At 35.7% G+C, this 23,823-nt stretch overlaps 1 protein-coding gene across 2 annotated transcripts in view; it reads left to right on the top strand.

The window, feature by feature from the left end:
• Positions 1-23,823, top strand: part of na (sodium leak channel non-selective protein na) — a 711,066-nt gene that overhangs the window by 408,606 nt on the left and 278,637 nt on the right. For both annotated transcript variants that reach the window (XM_067148870.2, XM_067148869.2), the window contains exons 18-19: positions 5,316-5,483; positions 21,437-21,645. In XM_067148870.2, the coding sequence (XP_067004971.1) occupies positions 5,316-5,483; positions 21,437-21,645 (377 nt within the window). The remainder of the gene's footprint in view (positions 1-5,315; positions 5,484-21,436; positions 21,646-23,823) is intronic.

Raw genomic sequence — 23,823 nt, 5'->3', positions numbered from 1 at the left:
CAACTGAGCAAGAACAACTTGCGCAACGGTGAAGCGAGGAACTGCCTTGGCAAGGCCAAAGCCAAGGTTTTTATGCAGGGCGCCCCGACTCTCATTGGTCAGTAAGGGGAGGCGGGGCATAGTAGCACAAGGTATTGAGGCAAGCGGCACTGCGGCCAACCTTGAGGAGGGAACTACTCCAGAGTGGAATTAAACTTCCTTTTACTCTGGAGGCATACTTTAGGAAGGAAACTATAATTCGTGATTAAATGCATAAATGGCGTTACACTCAAAACATCCAGCCACAATCAATAACCATAAATTAAAACAAGGTGAGCTCAAACAGCCCGCAGACATGAGAATAAGAAAGGAGAAAGGAATCGGGGGGCGGGGGGGGGGATAAAATTCATAGTACAATAGTAATAATAATAATCATTATCATCATCGTAAAAATAATAATAATTATTTGAGCTTGATACTTGCATTATTTACCCATGGGTGAGAGAATATTGTTTTCAAGTTATATCAGTTTATCACACTTGCGTCATTTTAACATGTGACCTTGGGTGAAACAAGTAAGCCTGGCTCCCACCAGTAGGTGACATCACTGAGTTACTGCCCTGCCCTCTCATCACCGCATGCAACCAGTTGAGGACAAGTCAAGTATACATTGGTCAGCCCTTCACCCCCACTACTGACATCACTATGTGATCTCAGCACAGCCCTCAAATAGCATGAGAGAAACAGCCAGAATGTGTAACTAGATCCTTTGGTTTCTGGAGAGATCCAGGGATTTTTCTTCGTCCAAAGAATCTGGAAGGGCCAACCTCCCTCTGAGAGAGAGGCCAGACTAGATTGTAACAGTTCAGTGTGGGCTCAGATCTGCTAGAGAGACAGTCTGTGACGTGTGCGTACTGCTGTGGAATGTTGGAACAGCGTCGATGGAGAGCGGCCTGTGAACTGACAGCAAAGGCGGAACAGTGCAGTTGAGCGACGTGCGACCGTGAGAAACAAAGGCTCTTGCGTGTGTGTGAATGTAAGACTGTGATTAAGCATGCAAACTGTGAACAATGCAGCCGCTACCGTTGTGCAGTGAATTTAATAGTGAACTGTCCTAGGGTCCAAGTGTCAGTTGCAGAAGTGTGTATGTAGAATTTTTTAGTTTGTTTGTGTTAGACTGAATAATTAGGATGAACGGTGAGAACATAGAGAGAGCACAAACTAGTGGATTGTGTGCCTGTGTAGTTGTGTGTTCATTTACCTACCCCACCAACATGTTACAATATGATGATTCTTGTAGAAAATTTCATTTCAAGGTCGCATGGCAGACTTCATTTTTCAATAAGGCCAACAGTTTTCCCATTATTTTATACTGATCAGCCAGAACATTATGACCACCCACCTTATAATCAGTATGTCCACCTTTGGCACGGATAACAACGGCAACGCATCTTGGCATGGAAGCAGTAAGACCTTGGTAGGTCGCTGGAGGGAGTTGGCACCACATCTGCACACACAAGTCACCTAATTCTCGTAAATTCCGGGGAGGGGGGCGAAGATCTCTGACGTCACGTTCAATTACATCCGAGATGTGTTCGATCGGGTTAAGATCTGGTGAGTTGGGGGGGGGGGGGGGGGGCAGCACATCAATTACAACTCGCCACTGTGTTCTTCAAACCACTGCATCACACTTCTGGCCTTGTGACATGGTGCATTATCTTGTTGAAAAATGCCATTCCCGTTGGGAAACATGATCGTCATGAAGGGGTATACGTGGTCTGCACCCAGTGTACGATACTTCTCGGCCATCATGGTGCCTTTCACAAGCTCCACTGGACCCATGGAATCCCACGTAAATGTTCCCCAGAGCATAATTGAACCACCGCCAGTTTGTTTCCGTCCCGCAGTACAGGTGTCAAGGAGCTATTCCCCTGGAAGATGCCGGATTTGCACCCTCCCATCGGTATGATGAAGAAGGTATTGGGATTCATCAGACCATGCAATGCTCTGCCACGGTGTGAATGTCCAGTGATGATGGTCACGTGCCCATTTCAGTCGTAGTTGCCAATGTCATGGTGTTAACATTGGCACGTGCATGGGTTGTCAGTTGCGGAGGTTCATCCTTAGGAGTGTTTGGTGCACTTTGTGTTCAGACGCACTTGTATTCTGCCCAGCATAATAGTCTGTAAAGTCTGATGTTAGTTCTGCCACAGTTCACTGCCTGTCCTGTTTTACCAGTCTGCACAGCCTACAACATCCGACATCTGTAATGAGGGGTGGCCGCCCAACCCCTCGACATTTGGACGTGGTTTCACCTCGGTTTGCCACTTGTTTAAGACACTCACTATAGCACTCCTTGAACGCCCAACAAGTCGTGTAGTTTCTGAAATGCTCGTGCAAGCCTCCGGGTCATCACAATCTGCCCTCGGTCAAACTTAGATAGATTGCATGCCTTGTATATATCGAGTTGTTTTTATTTTCTGTCATGTCTCTTTTGTTTTTCATGTGTTCTTTCATTATGTTTTTGGCACATTTTTAGCATCTATTATGTAAATAACTTGAACCCCCTTTTTTCACTGAAGATGGCTCAAACGAGTCAAAACATGTTTGACTTTTATTACTCCATCTAATGATGGAGCTATGTTATTGTATTGAATTGGAGGACACATTAAATTTTCCTTTGTAAAGTGCCTTCCTCATTCTACACACGACAGCACGCTCACTGATACTACATCCACCATGCGTGTGTCTGAATAACAGTCATTCCTCGTCAGGTGACGCTGCTATTGCCTGGACAGGTTTATATCAATAGTAGGTAGGTGGCCATAATGTTCTGGCTGATCACTGTAGTTACAGTGAGTGAGTGAGTGAGTGAGTGAGTGCGTGCATAGTACAGTATTTTGCCATGGACAACAAAAACACAAGAAAGCTGAATTTTCTTGAAAACCTTCAGAGTTACAGAGAAAATGCTTATGATGTTTGTTGTAGCAAATGTATTCAGGTGGACTTTATTCTCCCGATAGCGCCAACTGTTTATCTGTTATTTTAGTTACAATGAGTGAGTGTATGAGTCTGTAGTATGGTTTATCACCGTGTACCACAGCCAAAAACACAAGAAAGCTGAATTTTCTTTAAAACTCTCAGAGTTACAAAGAAAATGCATATGATGTATCTTGTAGAAACTGTTTATTTCAGGGCCACATGGTGCACGTAACTTTTTGATAGGGCCAATTGTTTATTCATTCTGTTAGTTGATATAGGTCAAACATTGCCCAAATTTGGGTCATACCCCTGTAAAATCTCTCACTAGTTCAAAATGCTGAAATATATCAAAATCAATTATTAGGAATTTTGAGTTATCTCTTCTTCTTCTTCTTCTCCTCCTAGTGTTTTCCTGCTGGTGCAGGGTCCGCTGTTCTTATCTTCGCTTGCCATTTTGCACGGTCCAGGGCATCATAAGGTCTTAAGTCCAGAGTCCTCATGTCAGCTGGGGATGTACCTTAATTAAGGCCACGACCGCTTCCTTCGTACTCCTAGCCCTTTCCTGTCCCATCATTGCCATAAGACCTATCTGTGTCAGTGCGACGTAAAGCCACTAGCCTATTTTCTGATGTGGGCCAAGCAAGTTAACCATGTAATTTGGGTCATGTAGCTGTGAGTGTGCATTTGGGAGATGTTGGGTTTGAACCCAACCATCAACAGCTCTGAAGATGGTTCTCCATTTTCATACAAGGAAAATGTTTGGACTCTATCTTAATAAAGGCCATGGCCATTCAATTCCAGCCATTTCCCACATCTGGGTTGCCGAAAACGTTCTGTGTATTAGTGCAATATTAAACTACCAGCAATAAAATCTCTTAATGTAGTGGTGAGTAGCTGTGTGTTTGAAGAATGAATTAACAACTGCTAATCTCACACTAGCACAGAAGTCTACTAAAGCTTTCCAATCCTATTAGCTTCTATATCTTCCCTACGTTTGTCCATTACCCTCTCAGATCCTCATATCCTCCAGTTTTGTTCCAATTCCTGCTTTGAAATCACCCATTAAAACTATGTTATACTATTGCTGTTGACTTGGACTTTGACATCACTGAGTGCTTCTTAGAACTTGTCCACTTCATCATCTGCATGTTCACATGGTGAATAATGTGAGATGATCCTAGTCCTAATTCCTGGAACCACCAAATCTACTCACGTCATTGGTTAATTTACATGGTCAACAGAAATTGTGTTACTGAGCAAGTTGGCTGTGCAGTTAGAGTTGTGTAGCTGTGAGCTTGTATTCAGGAGGTGATGGGTTTAAATCCCACCATCGGCAGTCCTGAAGATGATTTCTGTGGTTCCCCATTTTCACACCAGGCAAATGCTGAAGCTGTAGCTTAATTAAGGCCGGAGTTGCTTCGTTCCCAAATCTGACCCTTTTCCATCGTTGCATCGTCAAAAACCTTCAGTGTGTTAGTGCGGTGTTAAACCTGTAGAAAGAAGAGAAGCTATGTTGCATTATATGATTTTTTTAATGAATATTCTGACACCACACACTGCTCGTCCTCTTTTAACATGTTATGAATGCCTTTTAATCTCCCATCTCCTCCTTATTATCTTCTCTCATCCAAACATGGTTAATTCCTAATGTGTCCAGGTATTTTATTTTTGCTGACTCAATCAGTTCTGCTTTCTTTCTTCCATAAGCTCCATTAATATTGATTCTTATTAAATTCTGTTTTGTTCACTGAGTTCTTCCAGGGTATAACTGGTCAGTCAAATGTTGAGTGGGACTCCGTCACTCCCATAGGCCCGAGACTCACGATAACAGTGAGAATGAATAATAAATTTCTATAAAAGAGCATTGTGGTCTTGATTTTATATAGTCACAGTGAGAAATTTGTAATTCTAATGTGTTAGGGACACCACCAGTGGATTGTGTAGTCCTAATCATCTGATCACGAAGGCCGACTCTGAATATGTCAGAGATCCCCTTTCTTATTCCATAGCAACTGGTATCCTGACTCTGAGGATCTCTGACTAGATCACCCAGCTGTTGCCCAGAGTTCACAAACTAGAACATAACTACAGAAACTCATACCTCAGACCACCTCATTACATACCATTTCTTTTTTCGGTGAAGGTTTTGATCTCATCCTTTCTATCTATAATTAGTTTATTTTCACGTACTGTAAACTTTGGAGAGTTCATTAATAAACATAAACAGCATTTAAAATTAGAAAATAGGATAAACTTATTTTCCTTTCATTTCAAAGTGTATGCACGTTTTGAAAAGGTAATCTGTCAGTTAATTTTAGGTGAAAAGTGGAGTAATATGTATTGTTTCTTCACAGGTCAGTTTGGTTTTTCTGTGTTGGATGCCAAGAAATGTTCCTCCAAATTCTGGAGCTCAGCTTCTGATGATTCTTCGTTGTGTTCGACCCTTGCGTATATTCACGCTGGTTCCACATATGAGAAAAGTTGTCTATGAACTTTGCAGAGGATTCAAGGAAATATTATTGGTTAGTTGTGAAGACATTCATTTATTTAATCACAGCAAGAGCATTCATTGGATATTGATTCTGTATTATGTATTATTTAGTCATAGTTTGTTGTTTTGTAGTTACATCTCTCTTCATGGTAATAAAATTCAGCACTTTATTTAACTTTCATTTTCATTAATAACTGTACTGACACAGAAATAACAGGAGTGTAATTTATGAAAAATGGTTATATGTGATGCTTTAGTATTTTGTCAGCAGGATTAAATCTTCCGGGAGAAGATTGACTTTTCTATCCATGAGTCTTTGTCATTGGATGACACGTCTTATGTTTTGTGCAAACACTGATTGCAACAGTTTTGATCACATAGTTACATGCATTGGGCTGCCAGTTATTGGTCTAAATCAGGCCTGCACCTGGGCTGTCCTGAGGCAACAGCCAGGGCTGCAGCGGACTATGCTTGCCGTGCAGACCACACTGGACGAGTTAGCGGATGGTATGTCCATGGGGGACTGGGCACAGCTTTTCTGCCATATATAGCCAACAGCACTGCAATAATATATTTATTCAACTCACATTTTACTAAGGCAATACTTTGCATATATGCTCAATTCTACATCTCATCAAATTATGAATGACTTTAAAGTGTATCTATGCTTCGTAGTGATAAGAAGAATATCATAAGACTTCTTGTCCTGTACCACAACACTATGCATATATGTCTATTTCCACATCTCATCAAGACTGTGAATTTTGAATTGTATCTACTGTGCCATTTCATTACCCTGATTACCAAAATACGAAATTTAAAAATCATCATTTGCCGTGAATAATGTTGTAAAGTTTGTAGGTTAAACGGCAGTAAAATACAAGTCGAATGATACGAGCAATTGGAATCATAGTGACCATGACCTTGACCGAAATAAATTGTTAGAGTCAACAAAAAGAACAATCTAAAACTGATTTGAAATAAGCAACCTTGAAGATCGGAAGAGCAATTCTGTTAAAAATTAACATATATCCAAGCCAAAATATAATATTTGCTGGTAAAATCTGAAGATATTACGAGAAGTTATTTCCATATACATCGTATTTATGAAGTTCGAAACGAAATACAAAGAAGAAGATATAAAAACAATAGGATTCACCTTGGCATTGTATGGAAGAAAAGCGAAGGTTTCTTTAGGAAACACAATTAAAAACGATAGCATTTAAAATAAACTACCATTGAATTAAGACGATCTTAAGCTACCACAGACATATTGGTAATCTGTATATAACATACATATTGACATCACATTTGTCGTTAGAAAGCAAAATAATAATACAAGAAGGCTTTGCAACTAAGAGGAAGATGACATTAATGTTATCTTTGAATGTGTTTTTTATGCATGCGAACGAGATCGACGTAATGGCTTGCTAAATCAAAGATGGGATTGACGACTGATGGACTCCAGCCGATATCACCCGCAGAGACGAGCTCACTTACCGAGATTCCCAGATGACTGAGCCATTGAACATGGGAAAACCTGCCCACAGAGCGATGTAGCAGAAGAAACAACATCCCCAGCAGCAGACAAACACAGAATAAGAAAAGTTTCACAATTTATTTTAAGATTATTTATGTATTTCATTTTTTTTTAAGATAGTTGTTGATTGATATTATTTTGAAGGAATAGGTCATTATATCTTCGTGAAATGTTTAATAACGTGCAGTTTCGATGCGAGGGATTCAATAGTGATGCATTAAGGAGGGTTATAGGTAGTCATTAAAAGTAATAAACTTCATTGTTAGGTTCCGTATTGAGTTGAGACTATGCTTAAAGTAAATACAAAATTTTAATATTCCACCTTCTCAATACTAAAAAAACATTTGATGTTTTTACAAAAACATTACAATGACGTTAAAAGGTACTAGTTTCGGTCCACTGTGGACCATCATCAGCCTAGCCAAATTACAACAGTAAAAGACATAGTGATAAAAATAGTATGGAGAAATGAAAGAGGATCTAGAAGGATGGGATGGTGGTGGAATGACAGATAAAAGTGAAAAAACCGTATTTGCGAATAATGATAAAAGTAACAGAAGTGTTCACAATGACAAGTAAAATCTTGTGAAGTCATGTAAAAAGATTTTACTTGTCATTGTGAACACTGTGAATAATGATAATGTCCATTGTGAACACTTCTGTTACTTTTATCATTATTCGCAAATACGGTTTTTTCACTTTTATCTGTCATTCCACCACCATCCCATCCTTCTAGATCCTCTCTCATTTCTCCATACTATTTTTATCACTATGTCTTTTACTGTTGTAATTTGGCTAGGCTGATGATGGTCCACAGTGGACTGAAACTAGTACCTTTTAACGTCATTGTAATGTTTTTTTAAAAACATCAAATGATTTTTTAGTATTGAGAAGGTGGAATATTAAAATTTTGTATTTACTTTAAGCATTATAGGTAGTCTTCCGTAAAATTTAAATACATCCTAAGGTAGGAGAGTTGATTTCAGTAGATTTTCATTAAACCCTGTCAAAGATAGGGATTTTTGATGAAAATGAAATGTGATACATGTTTATATCAAGTCGTAGGTTACCGAGTTCGTAAATATTGATGCCTTATTGCCAAGTTTAAGCCAGTATAGGTTAAATATAAAGATATATGGATAAGTGAGTTGCATATTGCTATGCATATGATTAGTTGTCGATCCATGAAGTGTTATTCTAAATGGTCATGAAATGAATTGATATGTGCGTTATGAAGAATCGAGTGAGTAATACTGGCATGTGATGCAGTATAAATATTGAAGAAAATATGAGAAAGGGAGTATGAGATTATGGAATAATTTTGTACAAGAGAAAGTAGTTATTGAATTATGATAAATATGTACACGTATGAGGAAGTATTTTCATATAAGGTTAAATAATGAATGGTTAAGTAACGCAAATATGGATCAAGGTTAGATTGAATGGTAGTAATGATGTTTAAATATGGAATAATCCATATTACATAATAAGCGGCAACTTGGTAATAAATGTGCGAGTTAACAACAGATATTGGTCATCAAAAATAATTCCAATAATCTATAATTAACACTCATATGGCAATTTCCAAGAGAATTACATAATATGTACATGGTTTAAACTGATTTAAGCTAAAATAACAGGATGTTAATAGGATATACAATTTTAGTGTCTTCTTTATGACAGCCTATCACTTGTGAGGAATTAAAAATTTCATTCATAGTATTCCTTATCAACTTGCAGTTAAATGATTGAATTTAATGAGGTGATAAGACCTAATTACAACTTGACAATGATGCTATTGAATCTATTTAGGGTAATTTCATGTATTTTCAAGGAAGGTATTTCGAATATAATTGTTTATGACTAGTTAAATATTCTTTAAAAATATATCATGGTAGGTAGCCATGGGAAGCTACATATTTGAAACTGATCTTATTCTGTGTGTGTGTCTAACTTAACAATTCCTAATTAAAGACGTATGATGAAAGATATAAAAATATACAATTATCGTTCTCAGTCCATTTAAAAATCAAATATTTAATTTTTATTTATTATTATGAGATAATTTTAAACATTTCAAACATTACATTGAAATAATTTATTTTTGACATGACAAGCTCTTCAATGTTCAGTTCTTTTATAAGAAACCTAGGTCTAGGAGATGTGAGAAGCAATTCGTGTTAAGACAGGGTAATTTTATTTAATGAATTCTAATCTACAAAGATTTATGTGATATGAATCATATATTTATTTATAAAATCAAAAGCTTAGAGAGAAGCTGATGATATTTTTTTATTGAAGGCTATGACGATTAAGATAAAAAAACATGGTACTCAATCAATGCTCTTAATAAAATATTATTGTAAATATTGATAAATATTTGAGCTTCAGAAATATTGAATTGATCCATCACACACTATATTTTTGAATAAATAATAGTTATTAATATTTAATCCATTATTATTATTATTATTATTTGTAGATAATATTAGTATATGAAATAATATGATAACATAGCTGATAAGTACCTGTTGATTCTGCGGTCGATTTTAAGCTGAAACATCTGTAAAACTTGTCTGACGTGAATGGAAGGGTTGTATTGAATAACTCTCAGTCGAATTCACGTAAAAAAATGTATATTTGATACAATCCCTGGGATGTTCACCGACACTATCTAAAAGGATTTTTCTTAGCCGCTGTGAGATTTGGACTCAGAATGGCGCTCTACATTCTTGAATACTATGAAGAATATTTTAAGACTTCTTCTTCTCATATATTCCTGCAGTTAAGTGAACTAATTTCTTACAACAAATGTGTTTTCAGGAAATTCTGTAAACAATTTTTCATAGTGTCAAGAGGCCTTTTTGATTGAAACAGAGGATGCCCATATATTGTTGGATGGTGGAGAAATGACGATTAGTCTCATGAACATGTAATCCCAAAGTCGAGAATCTATTATGCTTGACAGCGTTTAAATGCTCCAAATACCAAGTTTTGAAACTTCTCGCTGTTTGGCCAATACACGCACTGCTACAATCAAAACATTTCAGTCTATACACACGTTATCGTTTGAATTTGTTACCTGGATTCAATGAACTGGGACTATAAAATTTACGAAAATTATTGTTCGAAGTCCTGGATGCTATTCAAACATTATATTTTTATTAAAGAGTTGGTTAAGTGGTGAACACTATTACTATTTTATGTAAAAACAGTGTCATGTGACTATGGTTTTGATTCTTTAATTAGATTCATTTTAGGTTTTTAATTAATCTTATTAATAAGTTTATTAATAAGCTGCAAGCTGAAGCCATTAGTTAAAGCTATCTGCCGAATGATGTGTAGTTCTTCTACAAGATCAGACAGGGACACATGAATACTGAATGCTCTATTAATCATGCTGTGATACAAGGCCTTTTTGTGTGAGTTGGGATGTACAGAATCTGCCTTGTTGGTGGCGGACGTTTCAGTGGATTTCTTATATATTGTAAATTTAAAATGTTCATCAAATCTAGTGATGGTTACATCAAGGCAATTGAGATAGATTTATTGATCTCTTTTTCCAAAGTAAACCTATGTGAGGATCTATGCTGTTAAGCAATTCGAATGTTGCTTCACTGCCATTCAACTGTTGTAGAGATAGAATAGGAATGGTAGGAGGGGGAGTATTCATTCTGGTGAAAGAAGAATTTGTAAGCTACAAAAAAGTTAAAGATGACAAACATGAAATTATGGGTGTAAGGCTCATTTCTAAAGATAATAGGCAACTTGTGTACCATTTCATTGCCCGATTTGCGTCATGAGCGGGAGTTACATCCCTAATACTTGCCATGCATCGCGATAAAAATGACGGAGGTTACATAATGAAAGAGTATATTCTAGAGAGAAAATGCAGATATAACTAGTCAAGTAGGCCATGAGTTGATATTGCGACGATCGGACCTTAGGAATCCAAATGGCCGTGATAAAAGAATCAGATTGTTGTCCCAAGTAAAAAAAAGACGACACTTTTAAAAAAATCGTATTGATCATCGGAACCAAACTGTGAGCAAGAATTGGTATTCAAGAAAAGAAGAGGTTGAAATCGGAGAAGAGAACTGTTAATAGTATAATTACGGCGGTATATAAACCATAAATACGAATTAGAAGCATCGGGCGTGAAAGAAGTGAAAGGAAAGAGGAAGATATCGCCCATAATAATTGCCAATACGAACTCATAGCTGAAATCTTAAAGAAGATTTAGAGATCGGCAGCTTATTGTTTAAGCTAGCGACAAACAAGAAATACTTAAAGTATTGCGCTAAATATTGCATCTTGACGAATAACTTACTAGATAGCTAAAATATATATTCAAAATTATTTATTTCCTGCCTGGAGAATGCACCTAATGCTATCCTTCATTATGTTTCTACCGCACGTAATCGACGGAGATACGATGGCTGAGTAAACCAGAAGAATGGGATCACAATCCGGTGGGAAGCCCTTGCCAGCCGTCATCATCCACACCCGAGGCCAGTCGCCAGTAACCAACGATGACGTGAACCGCAACTCGAGTTGGGAGCAAAGGGAGATCCAGAATGAAGACCATCCCAGTCGAATAACGAAAGCAAGATAAGTCAAGTTCCTTATATTTAAATTTTCATAGTTAAATTACTTATATTTGGATGAACGATAGTAAATATTTAATTTAGTATACGATTGTAGTATGGTTAATGTTTAATTCTTCAAGATAAAGGTTCTATTAGTAGGGTCATTAAAAAGGAATCCTTATAGCTTATTTAAGATATGGAGTTAGGTAGTCTTTGACGTTTCAAATCTATAATCAATGAGTAGGAGTGCTTGTTTATTTTATGTGAAGCTTTGAAAACCGACGTTATCAATGTGATTCTGAATATTCATGCCTTTCATTGGGTAATTCAACTCCAGTGCAATGCAGAATGGTATTAGACCGTCTTCTAGATTAATAGAACTTAATTTGACGATAACTTGACACCAAAAGTAAGTAAGTAGAACCTGAAATATTAACACTCGCGATATTTTGCTGAGAATATGTGATTGCTTGTGTTACGGAATACCGTAAACCCATGATATGTGATGAGATTATGTGAATGGAATATACGTATACTGCACTATATTTAAAGCAACGAATTATGTTGTTAGGTGGAATCGTTGTTATGATCGATGATCTTAAGAGATTATAGGCCAAAATAATGGATATACGGAAGTGTATAAGTAATGAGGAATTGTTATTGATAGAATGCGTATTTGGTGAAATACGACTAGATTTGAGCAGTTGGTAATATTTAAGCAACATAACGCTAATGTTACGTTATAGTTGATGTTTTCGTCATGTGAATTACGTAGCAGTATACGAAGTCGGGTTATATGGCACATGCATACGATTGTAAGAGGTTAATGAACTTACAGGCTACTTATGGTATACGGTCATCAAAAATTATATCCTAAAGCAAGGCATTCGCGATTGAAAATTAACATATTTTTTTTTTTAAGAACCTCACATAATAAGCTAGGCCCAAGTTGATTTCTTGTCAAACGCATGTCTGGAGGGAGGAAACGTCTTCTTGACTTAAATGACTACTGCTTGTAGACAGGTAAATTTCCGATACCATTTTCTGTTTTAATTTCGCGGAAAGATGTTTATTTACGAATGGAAGTATTGCATTCCTAGATGTTTGATTAGCTTGTTTGCACATGTATGTTATGATAGGCTATTCCTATTTATTTTCAGATGGTTTTATGACCAAATTAGTTTACCTAGTAGAAGGAATATTTTATTTTCGGTTTTATTTGAGTCAATATATAGCTGTATGGTAATTTTTGAACCATATTTATGGAACTTACTTATGTTGTTTTCGTTATTACACAATGAAGACTTGAGAAAACAAAGAAAGCAAAGATCATACATATGAATTTTGTAGGGATATTCAATGAAATTCAAATGATATTTTAATGATGTCTAGATGATATTTGAGTGGTACTTAGTTAATATTCTTGATATTTCGACATTATGTCACCTATATTCCAAGGTGCTTCAGTCATTTTAGTGACTTTTCAACGATTTTTAAGGAATATTTAAACATTATTTCACCGATATTCCAAGGTACTTCAGTCATTTCAATGACTTTTCAACGATTATTAGGGAATATTTAAACATTATTTCACCGATATTCCAAGGTACTTCAGTCATTTCAGTGACTTTTCAATAATTTTTAAGGAATATTTAAACATTATTTCATCGATATTCCAGGGTACTTCAGTCACTTCAGTGACTTTTCAACGATTTTTAAGGAATATTTAAACATTATTTCATCGATATTCCAAGGTAATTCAGTCACTTCAGTGACTTTTCAACGATTTTTAAGGAATATTTAAACATTATTTCATCGATATTCCAAGGTACTTCAGTCATTTCAGTGACTTGTCAATAATTTTTAAGGAATATTTAAACATTATTTCGCCGATATTCCAAGGTGCTTCAGTCATTTCAGTGACTTTTCAACGATTTTTAAGGAATATTTCGACATTATTTCACTGATATTCCAAGGTACTTCAGTCATTTCAGTGACTTGTCAATAATTTTTAAGGAATATTTAAACATTATTTCACCTATATTCCAAGGTACTTCAGTCATTTCAGTGACTTTTCAACGATTTTTAAGGAATATTTAAACATTATTTCACTGATATTCCAAGGTACTTCAGTCATTTCAGTGACTTTTCAATAATTTTTAAGGAACATTTAAACATTATTTCACTGATATTCCAAGGTGCTTCAGTCATTTCAGTGACTTTTCAATGATTTTTAAGGAATATTTAAACATTATTTCACTGATATTCCAAGGTACTTCAGTCATTTCAGTGACTTCTCAATAATTTTTAAGGAATATTTAAACATTATTTCACTGATATTCCAAGGTACTTCAGTCATTTCAGTGACTTTTCAATAATTTTTAAGGAATATTTAAACATTATTTCACCTATATTCCAAGGTACTTCAGTCATTTCAGTGACTTTTCAACGATTTTTAAGGAATATTTAAACATTATTTCACTGATATTCCAAGGTACTTCAGTCATTTCAGTGACTTTTCAATAATTGTTAAGGAATATTTAAACATTATTTCATCGATATTCCAAGGTACTAGTCATTTCAGTGACTTGTCAGTAATTTTTAAGGAATATTTAAACATTATTTCACTGATATTCCAAGGTACTTCAGTCATTTCAGTGACTTTTCAATAATTTTTAAGGAATATTTAAACATTATTTCATCGATATTCCAAGGTACTTCAGTCACTTCAGTGACTTTTCAACAATTTTTAAGGAATATTTAAACATTATTTCATTGATGTTCCAAGGTACTTCAGTCATTTCAGTGACTTTTCAACGATTTTTAAGGAATATTTAAACTTTATTTCATCGATATTCCAAGGTACTTCAGTCACTTCAGTGACTTTTCAACGATTTTTAAGGAATATTTAAACATTATTTCACCGATATTCCAAGGTACTTCAGTCATTTCAGTGACTTTTCAACGATTTTTAAGGAATATTTAAACATTATTTCACTGATATTCCAAGGTACTTCAGTCATTTCAGTGACTTTTCAATAATTTTTAAGGAATATTTAAACATTATTTCATCGATATTCCAAAGTACTTCAGTCATTTCAGTGACTTTTCAATAATTTTTAAGGAATATTTAAACATTATTTCACCTATATTTCAAGGTATTTCAACCATTCCAACGACATCTCGACAATGTTTAGGGGATATTTTATAAGGTTTCAATAATATTTCGATGAATTAATAATATTTCAAAAATATTGAAACGAGATTGTAATGTTAATGTCGACGATTTTTTTTAATATGATAAGAAAATATTGAATTGTATTTAAATTTGGAATTGGAATTCCTAAGAGTGTAACTGAATATGTAATTGTAATCATACTTCATTCCAAATACAATGAACTTTCAATAAAATAGGAGATAAGGATTTTAACCAGAATTCTTGTTATTTATTCATTTCATTATCGGAAGAGATATTAGATGGAGTACTTATAAATAATCAATAGATAAAGTCAAAGATCTATTTTATTGTTGGCTACAATTAATCGGAACTGGTTTTGCGGATGGACTTGGGGAAAAGGTTGTGCATTTCTCAGTTGAGTCCACGTTAAAAAAAAGGTTAATTGAAATGAGTATCCCTGAAAGGTATTGTGCAGCGAACGAATATATGGTTTGATAACAAAATATGATTCTCATGTGTTATTCACCGAAATAAGCCAATATCGGTGTAGACAAATGAATGCACATGTTGGATGGGATGGAATATACAAATGATTTTTTTTTGCAGATACAGATGATTGTAATATGATTTGGTCGCAGACCTAAGTTGATGTAATTATTTTATTCTTACCTGCGTGTCGTCCTGAATTTTTAGGAGATGATTATATTTATTTGTCCATCCAACATCTTATATTAGATTATTAGCCGGAGTATATGAGGCAATGAGGGAAAAGGCACAATACGAATGATGTACCCCGTACGGTGCACTTGATATCTTTGAAGTGTACAGACCGGAAGTGTACAGACCGGGAAAGGGTAGCGCTGACGCTGATTCCGAATTATTTCATAAGATAATCAGCTTTGTAGGAAACGACATGGAAAGGAATGTGATTGTAGCAGGAGATCTGAATTTACCAAATGTCCACTGGGAGAGTAATGTGATTGACAGGAAACATGACCAACAAATGGCAAATTGGTTAATATGGGAAGGGCAGCTGATTCAGGTGATGAAACCAACTAAAGGGAAGAATATCCTGGATGTGGTGCTGGTAAAACCAGATGAGCTCTATAGAGAAACCGAAGTAATAAATGATATTAGTGATCATGAAGCTGTTTTTGTCGTAGTTAAAAATAAATATGATAGAAAGGATGGTCTTAAAAGTAGGACTATTAGACAGTACCATATGGCTGATAAAGCAAGCATGAGGCAGTTTAAAAAAAAAAAATTATGAATGGTGGAAAATGGTAAATAAAAATGTAAAGAGACCCTGGGATGGGTTTAAAGCAATTGTTGAGGAATGCGAAAACAGGTTTGTACCTTTAAAGGTGGTAAGGAATGGTAAAGACCCACCTTACTATAATAGAGAAATAAAGAGACTAAGAAGGAGGTGCAGATTGGGAAGAAATAGAGTTAGAAATGGCTGTGGAAGTAAGGAGATATTGAAGGAACTTACTAGGAAATTGAATATAGGAAAGAAGGCAGCTAAGGATAACATGATGGCAAGCATAATTGGTGGTCATACAAATTTTAGTGAAAAATGGAAGGGTACATGTAGGTACTTTAAGGCAGAAATAAGTTCCAAGGAGGACATTCCAGGAATAATTGATGAACAAGGGAAGTGTGTATGTGAGGATCTTCAAAAAGCAGAAGTATTCAGTCAGCAGTATGTAAAGATTGTTGGTTACCAGAATAATGTCCAGATAGAGGAGGTGACTAATGCTAAAGAAGTCTTAAAAATGTTCATATGATAACAATGACATTTACAGTAAGATACAAAAGTTGAAAAATAGCAGCTGAAAATGATAAGATTTCTGGGGATATACTAAAGACGTTGGGTTGGGATATAGTACCATATCTGAAGTACTTATTTGATTATTGTTTGCATGAAATGAATGGAGAGTTGCTATAGCAGCCCCTGTGTATAAAGGAAAGGGTGATAAGAGACATAAAGTTGAAAATTACAGATCAGTTTGACATGCATCTCATATAAGCTTTGGGAAGGCATTTTTTCTCATTAAATTAGACATGTTTGCAAAATTAATAAGTTGTTTGATAGAAAGCAGTTCGGATTTAGGAAAGGTTATTCCACTGAAGCTCAACTTGTAGGATTCCAGCAAGATACAGCAGATATTTTGAATTCTGGAAGTCAAATGGACTGTATTGTAATTGACCTGTCAAAAGCATTTGATAGGGTGGATCATGGGAGACTACTGGCAAAAATGAGTGTAATTAGACTAGACAAAAAAGTGACTGAATGGGTTACTATATTTCTAGAAAACAGATCTCAGAGAATTAGAGTAGGCGAAACTTTATCTGACCCTGTAATAATTGAGAGGTGATTTCCTCAAGGCAGTATTATTGGACCTTTGTTTCCTTATATATATAAATATGAGTAAACAAGTGGAATCAGAGGTAAGGCTTTTTGCAGATGATGTTATTCTGCATAGAGTAATAAATAAGTTACAAGATTGTGAGCAACTACAACGTGACCTCGTTAATGTTGTGAGATGGACAGCAGGCAATGTTATGATGATAAACGGGGTTGAAAGTCAGGTTGTGAGTTTCACAAATAGGAAAAGTCCGCTCAGTTATAATTACTGCGTTGATGGGGTTAAAGTTCCTTACGGGGATCACTGTAAGTATATAGGTGTTAATATAAGGAAAGATCTTCATTGGGGTAATGACATAAATGGGATTGTAAATAAAGGGTACAGATCTCTGCACATGGTTATGAGGATGTTTAGGGGTTGTAGTAAAGATGTAAAGGAGAGGGCATATAAGTCTCTGATAATACCCCAGCTAGAGTATGGTTCCAGTGTATGGGACCCTCACCAGGATTACTTGATTCAAGAACTGGAAAAAATCCAAAGAAAAGCAGCTTGATTTGTTCTGGGTGATTTCTGACAAAAGAGTAGCTTTACAAAAATGTTGGGAAAACTTGGGAGAAGGAAAATGAGCTGCTCATCTAAGTGGTATGTTCCAAGCTGTCAGCGGAGGGATGGCGTGGAATGACATTAGTAAACAAATAAGTTTGAGTGGTTGTCTTTAAAAGTAGGAAGGAAGATAAAGTTGAAATCAAAAGGACAGATTGAGACAAATATTCATTTATAGGAAGGGGATTTAGTGATTGGAACAACTTACCAAGGGAGATGGTTAATAAATATCCAATTTCTTTGAAATCATTTAAGAAAAGGCTAGGAATACAACATATAAGGAATCTTCCACATGGGCGACTATCCTAAATGCGGACCAGGATTGATTGATTGATTGATTGATTGATTGATTACCACCAGAACATCATCTGCATATCTCAACCAGCAATCTCTGTTATCTATGTTACTGATGTTAGTGTACTCAAAGTGATCCATAAATCTCCGCTAAGATCCCCGAGGCCATCAAACCCATAGGAAGACTGTATTGCTTATAAATGACATTATTGAATGTAAAATTATTAATGTTATATAGAACAAATTTTAGAACATTCATAAATCCTTCTATTTCAAGGATATTCTTATTGCTGTATTGTCTTAGGTTGCTGATGATGATGGCTATGGTTTCTTTAATGGGGATACTAGTATACATGTTAAGGATGTCAAATAAAACTAACGTATGATGTGAAGCTATTTTAAAATCCTTAAGAGTATTACATAGTTGAGTGGAATTTTTAACTGACCTGTTTGTTAGAAATTTATAATGGTTGCTGAGAAATTTTTGAAGGAATTTGGAAAGTTTATAAATCGGACTAGGCCTACAGTTTATGATTGGTCTCATGGGCACGTCGGCCTTATGGATCTTAGGGAGAGCTCTAGCTTTTGGTAACTGAGGGTTCATATTAATGAACTTTGTACTTCTGAGTATGTAAATAAGGAAGAATTAGGTTTCAGAATATTTTTAAGATATTTTTGAAGTTTGGGAATAGGATCTCTCTTGACTTTGGCAAAGGTACTTCCTGAAAAAAATTATTCTGTTTTTGTTACATAAGTGGACTTATTTAGAATTACTGCAGTGTTTCCATTGTCTGCTTTTGTAACTATTAAGTTATTAGAGGCAATTTTCTTTTTTAAATCATGAAATTGCTTTTGTTTGATGGTGTTATATTTATTGACTTTTAAATTGTGATTAAAAACGGGAGCTTTTTCTTTTTAATTTTACGGCAAAAGTCTTTTGTTGGTTTAAAGGGAGTTTATTAGTGGCTACTTCATTTTCCGTGATGGTGGTTGTGAGATTGTTAAATATTGAGGTGTCAGCCCAATTATGTTTGGGACCTTTTCCTAATATATCAGACTCTACTTTACTGAAAGTGACATCTGACATATTCTTCACTGGTGAGTGAAATATAACTGTGTTTTAATATGTTGTCAAGGAACTGGGTTCAGAAAGAAGCTGCGATTTCTGAAGATTACTAAGTTTTTTACTTGGAGTATTCTGTTTAGTTGACATTACCTGTTGCAATTTGACATTTAACAGCCATTGAAAGTATTTCCCACTGGGACCTTGCATCTTGCAAGTGAAGTTTATGTAGTTTGACATTCAAAACAGACTTTTTCTTTAAAGAAATGTAATTTAATCTTGCAATCAAATTTTATTTGTTTTTTGATGAGTGTGAAAAAACACAGAGAAAATGTATGAAGCTTAATACAGCCTTTCAGAAAGTTAGGGGTTAAATTTTCTTTGAGGCAATTCTTGAGAAAAACTATTCCTTACTAATTTTGGTTATCTTGACTTTAATTTTTTAAATATTGGAATGCCTCCTTAAGTTGACTTCTGTAACTTCTTACAGTTGTGCCGAGTTTCCATTCAAGTTTGTTGAATTTAATTGAAAAAGGGAAGAATTAATTTTAGTTTGTCCCTGTATATAACCGGCCTCGTGGTGTAGGGGTAGCGTGCCTGCCTCTCACCCGGAGGCCCTGGGTTCGATTCCCGGCCAGGTCAGGGATTTTCACCTGGACCTGAGAGCTGGTTCGAGGTCCACTCAGCCTGCGTGATTAGAATTGAGGAGCTATCTGACGGTGAGATAGCGGCTCTGGTCTAGAAAGCCAAGAATAATGGCCAAGAGGATTTGTTATGCTGACCAAACGACAACTCGTAATCTGCAGGCCTGCGGGCTGAGCAGCGGTCGCTTGGTAGGCCCAAGGCCCTTCAAGAGCTGTAGTGCCATGGGGTTTGGTTTGGTTTGGTTTTGTCCCTGTAAATAGTTGTATGTTACAGTTTATTTAATTAAGCCCCTTCAGGTAGAGTTTTTAATAGCTGTGTTAAGTTGTTTTAAAAGAGTTAATAAATATGGCAAGTCAGAAGGGTACAATTCAACAAGCATCTAATCATTCTCCAAAAGTGATGTTCTGGTGAAGTTTTACCTACAAGGGGCCAGGACCTTTAGTTCCTGTTAAAGATATGATAAGCAGTAACCAGAACATAGAAATCCGTTGAAGGAAGGTAGTGCCCGTGTTAAAGAAGCTTTCTCCGGATGGTGAAAGTGTTCTTCAACAAGATCCTGCACCATGCCACACATCCAAGTAAGTCAAAGGATTCTTTGAAGATTCTTGTAGAGAAGTAGTGGTATTATGTCATCTTCGGTCAGCCATGGTATAGCGGCGCACTCCTACTTACTGAAGGGAGACCGCCCTCCTCGGTGTGTACTTATGCCAGTCATCTGACCATAGTGCATCCTTACAGGGTGCGCGGAGCTGCCCGATTTGCGCCATAATCTAAAACTTCCGGGTACCATCTCCTTCCTTCTGATGAGCAGTCAGCAGACCTCATCGTCCATTTTATGAAGGGTAGTGGCCTGTTTTATTGAGTTTAAAAGTGAATTTTCTATTTTATAGTTTTTTATTGTTAACTATGTTTTTATTATATTGACTCTGTTTTAGTCTGTCTTCATGTTTTTAAACGTGTTATTTATACTTTTAATTTGCTTGAATAAATTATTTCACTTCAAAGGCAGTGCCGTATTTCATTTTTAATCTATATTTAAATCAATTTTATAAGAAAATAAGGCATTGCAAACGAGACCCACTGGTTATTCTAACTTTATATTCATTTTTCATCATCATTTTTTAAATTCTAGTCAGTGGATAAATTTTTTAACATTTTAATTATCATTACATTTTGTTTCATCTCGTACTACTGGGGGCTGATGACCCAGATGTTAGGCCCCTTTAAACAATAAGCATCATCATCATCATCATTCTGGTTTGGCAACTTACTGTATATCAACCCTGTCATAAATTTATGGGCCATTTGTAATTGGAGAGTGGCAAAACTGGATAGATCAGTGAAAGTGAGCATGATATGTTTGCTTATCAAGGTGTGGTTTCACAATGAAGACATCCAGAATATTTGCAAAATGTTGGTAGAATTCATGCCAAAACTTGTTGATGTCCTTTTGAAGCACAAAGGAAGTCACATAAAGTATTAACATAGACTTGCTGTAATTGCAGAACAGATTTTCAGTACTTGTTACAACTTTTGTTATGAGAACATTTTTCTGTATCTTGTTCAGATTAATTTGCATGCTACTGTATCTGAAATTGTCAAGATTTTTTAGAAGTTGTTTTATTACAAGCTAATAACTGCTACTTTTTTGTTATTGAGGTAAACATTATTAACATTTAGTTTCTATTTCACTTTTGTTTCAGGTGTCCATACTTCTGATAGTATTGATGTTTGTATTTGCAAGTTACGGTGTTCAGCTCTTTGGAGGACGGTTAGCAAGATGTAATGATCCAACCATATTGAAACGAGAAGACTGTGTTGGCGTTTTCATGCGGCGTGTATTTGTAACAAAAATGAAGTTTCAACCTGGAAGTAATGAATCATATCCTTCAATACTTGTACCACGTGTATGGTGAGTTCACATGTCTTCAGTTACAAGTTTTGTTCAGAAGTTGACAATAGGTGGATAACATTAGTCCAGAAAATATTACTTTTTTATCTGCAGGTACTGATGAATTTGTGAGATGACTGTTTACATATGTTCATTTCCTGTAATCTTAGCAGACCAGTATTATAGAGGGCCAAGAAATTTAATGTTTGAAGAACATGGTTAGTGCAGTGATTTAGCTGCTGGCCTATTACCTGGATGACTCAGGTTCAAATTCTGTTCGACCTGGGGTTGGAATTTTCACCGGATAAATTGTGCGGCATCAGTAATGGTATCGGGTCATAAACCCTTGGCCAAAATCAGAACGAGGCAGGATGATTACAGTAACCTCAGAAATGCTTGGGCTGACCTAAAGAAAGTTAAATACATTTTCTCATGTTAAAGACATTTCATAGGATTGTAGCACTCCTGAGGATAATAAACACAGCATTATTATTCATTGATTTCTTAGATGTCCTGTGAATGTACTGTCATATAACAAAGTCACTACTGTATCTCCTTATTGAATATTTATAGAAATAAGAAAATTTCATAGCATTTAAATTCAGTTTTCATTTGTTTACAATTTTCTTTTCTTGTAATCTATCCATTTTTTCATTAACCCCTCAAGCCAGCAATTTAATCCAGAGCTGCAAACTTCTCAGGCAGTATTTAAATTGAAGCTCAACAGAGGTTTAGACACCATCAAGTTAAAGAATTCATAATGTTAAATCTACGAAATAAAACGTAATGAAAATTTAAGGACTACTTACCGAGACCAAGTCCAATGTTTCTGAGCAATATATGTGATGGCTGCTTTTTAGGGTTGTCCATAATCACACGTGATATTTACAAAAATATATAAGGGAATATAATTTTTTTTTTATTCCAAGCCTGCCTTTCCAGAGTGTAAGGGACTCGTCCACAGAAATATTTTCGGTGGGGATGTAGGCTGTCTGAAAATTTTGGTTTAATATTTCCAGGAAAGGCTGAATTTTGAAAAGCTTTATATCAATGAAATGTAAATATCGCAAGTTGAGTTCAAACCTACCCCTTGCGATTGTTTGAGGGAATATAGGGGTGTCTAAAAATCTATCCCTGGTAAAATAACTCTTAAGGGTGGGTTTCTGTCCCCATGAACATTACAAGCCCCAAGAACACATAAATTTCCTCCTGTCACTGGCTACCACTTCCCTGCACGCGACCTTGGTTTGGTTGCGATAGACGCGAAATGCTTTCTTGTACCTGACACACCCATGAAGGGGATCTTTTGTGTGCTCGTAACGACATCTACCTTTTGCCACAACCACTGAACAGCGGACTAAGTTATTAATGTAGAAGCTATTTCTTCTCCATCTGCGCTATCTGCCACTTCTCCAGCAACCTCTTGCTGTGCGTAGTCACTGTCTACATCACTACCGAAAATATCGCTTCCCGATACATCACTTCCACTATTCTCATCTATCAAACCAATAATCTCCGCCCCCCTGATCAATATGATTCAAAAGCAACAGATATTAATCAATTTTGTATTAGTTCTAATTATGAAACAGAGATGGCATGAAAGTATGTAACTTCTCGATTCATAATGTGGAAACAATACCGCAAAGCAGCAGATTTACATAAAATCAGTTTCATGGTCCATATTGCACTTAAATAGATTCATAAGTATGTATTTTTTATTTTCCACCTTGTCGATACACTAAATTGCTTAAGGAAACTTATTGATTAAAAGTGGTACATGTTTCGTATATTATTAAAATCTTCAGTCACATAACACTGCTTAGATGAAAGATTCATGTAATGCTTACATTTAATATGTTAAGATTTTTAAAAGGAGAACTATGACAGTGTTATCAACCAATATCAACCTATGTAATTTAAAGATGGACCGGTGGTCATGATGATGATAGTAGAAGGAATTGCAGGATTCTATACCGGAATGATTTCTTTTGGTTTGATTAGCTGGAACTATTCTGAAATTTTATATTAGAATTATTTTGATTTTCACATAATTCATTTTTACCTGTTGTGGAGTATTAATTTCATACCTTAAATGTCTTACTACTCGTGTTTTAAATCTTTTCTCAATCGTACGTGTTCACTTATCTTTCGTTGTGTGTATCAAGTTCCTTGTGCCTCTTTTGAGGTTTGAGATAGAAA

The sequence above is a fragment of the Anabrus simplex genome, chromosome 1 (assembly GCF_040414725.1).
Source record: "Anabrus simplex isolate iqAnaSimp1 chromosome 1, ASM4041472v1, whole genome shotgun sequence".
Taxonomy (NCBI): domain Eukaryota; kingdom Metazoa; phylum Arthropoda; class Insecta; order Orthoptera; family Tettigoniidae; genus Anabrus; species Anabrus simplex.
Note: the sequence above shows the minus strand (reverse complement) of the source record. Positions and strands in the feature narration are given on the sequence as shown.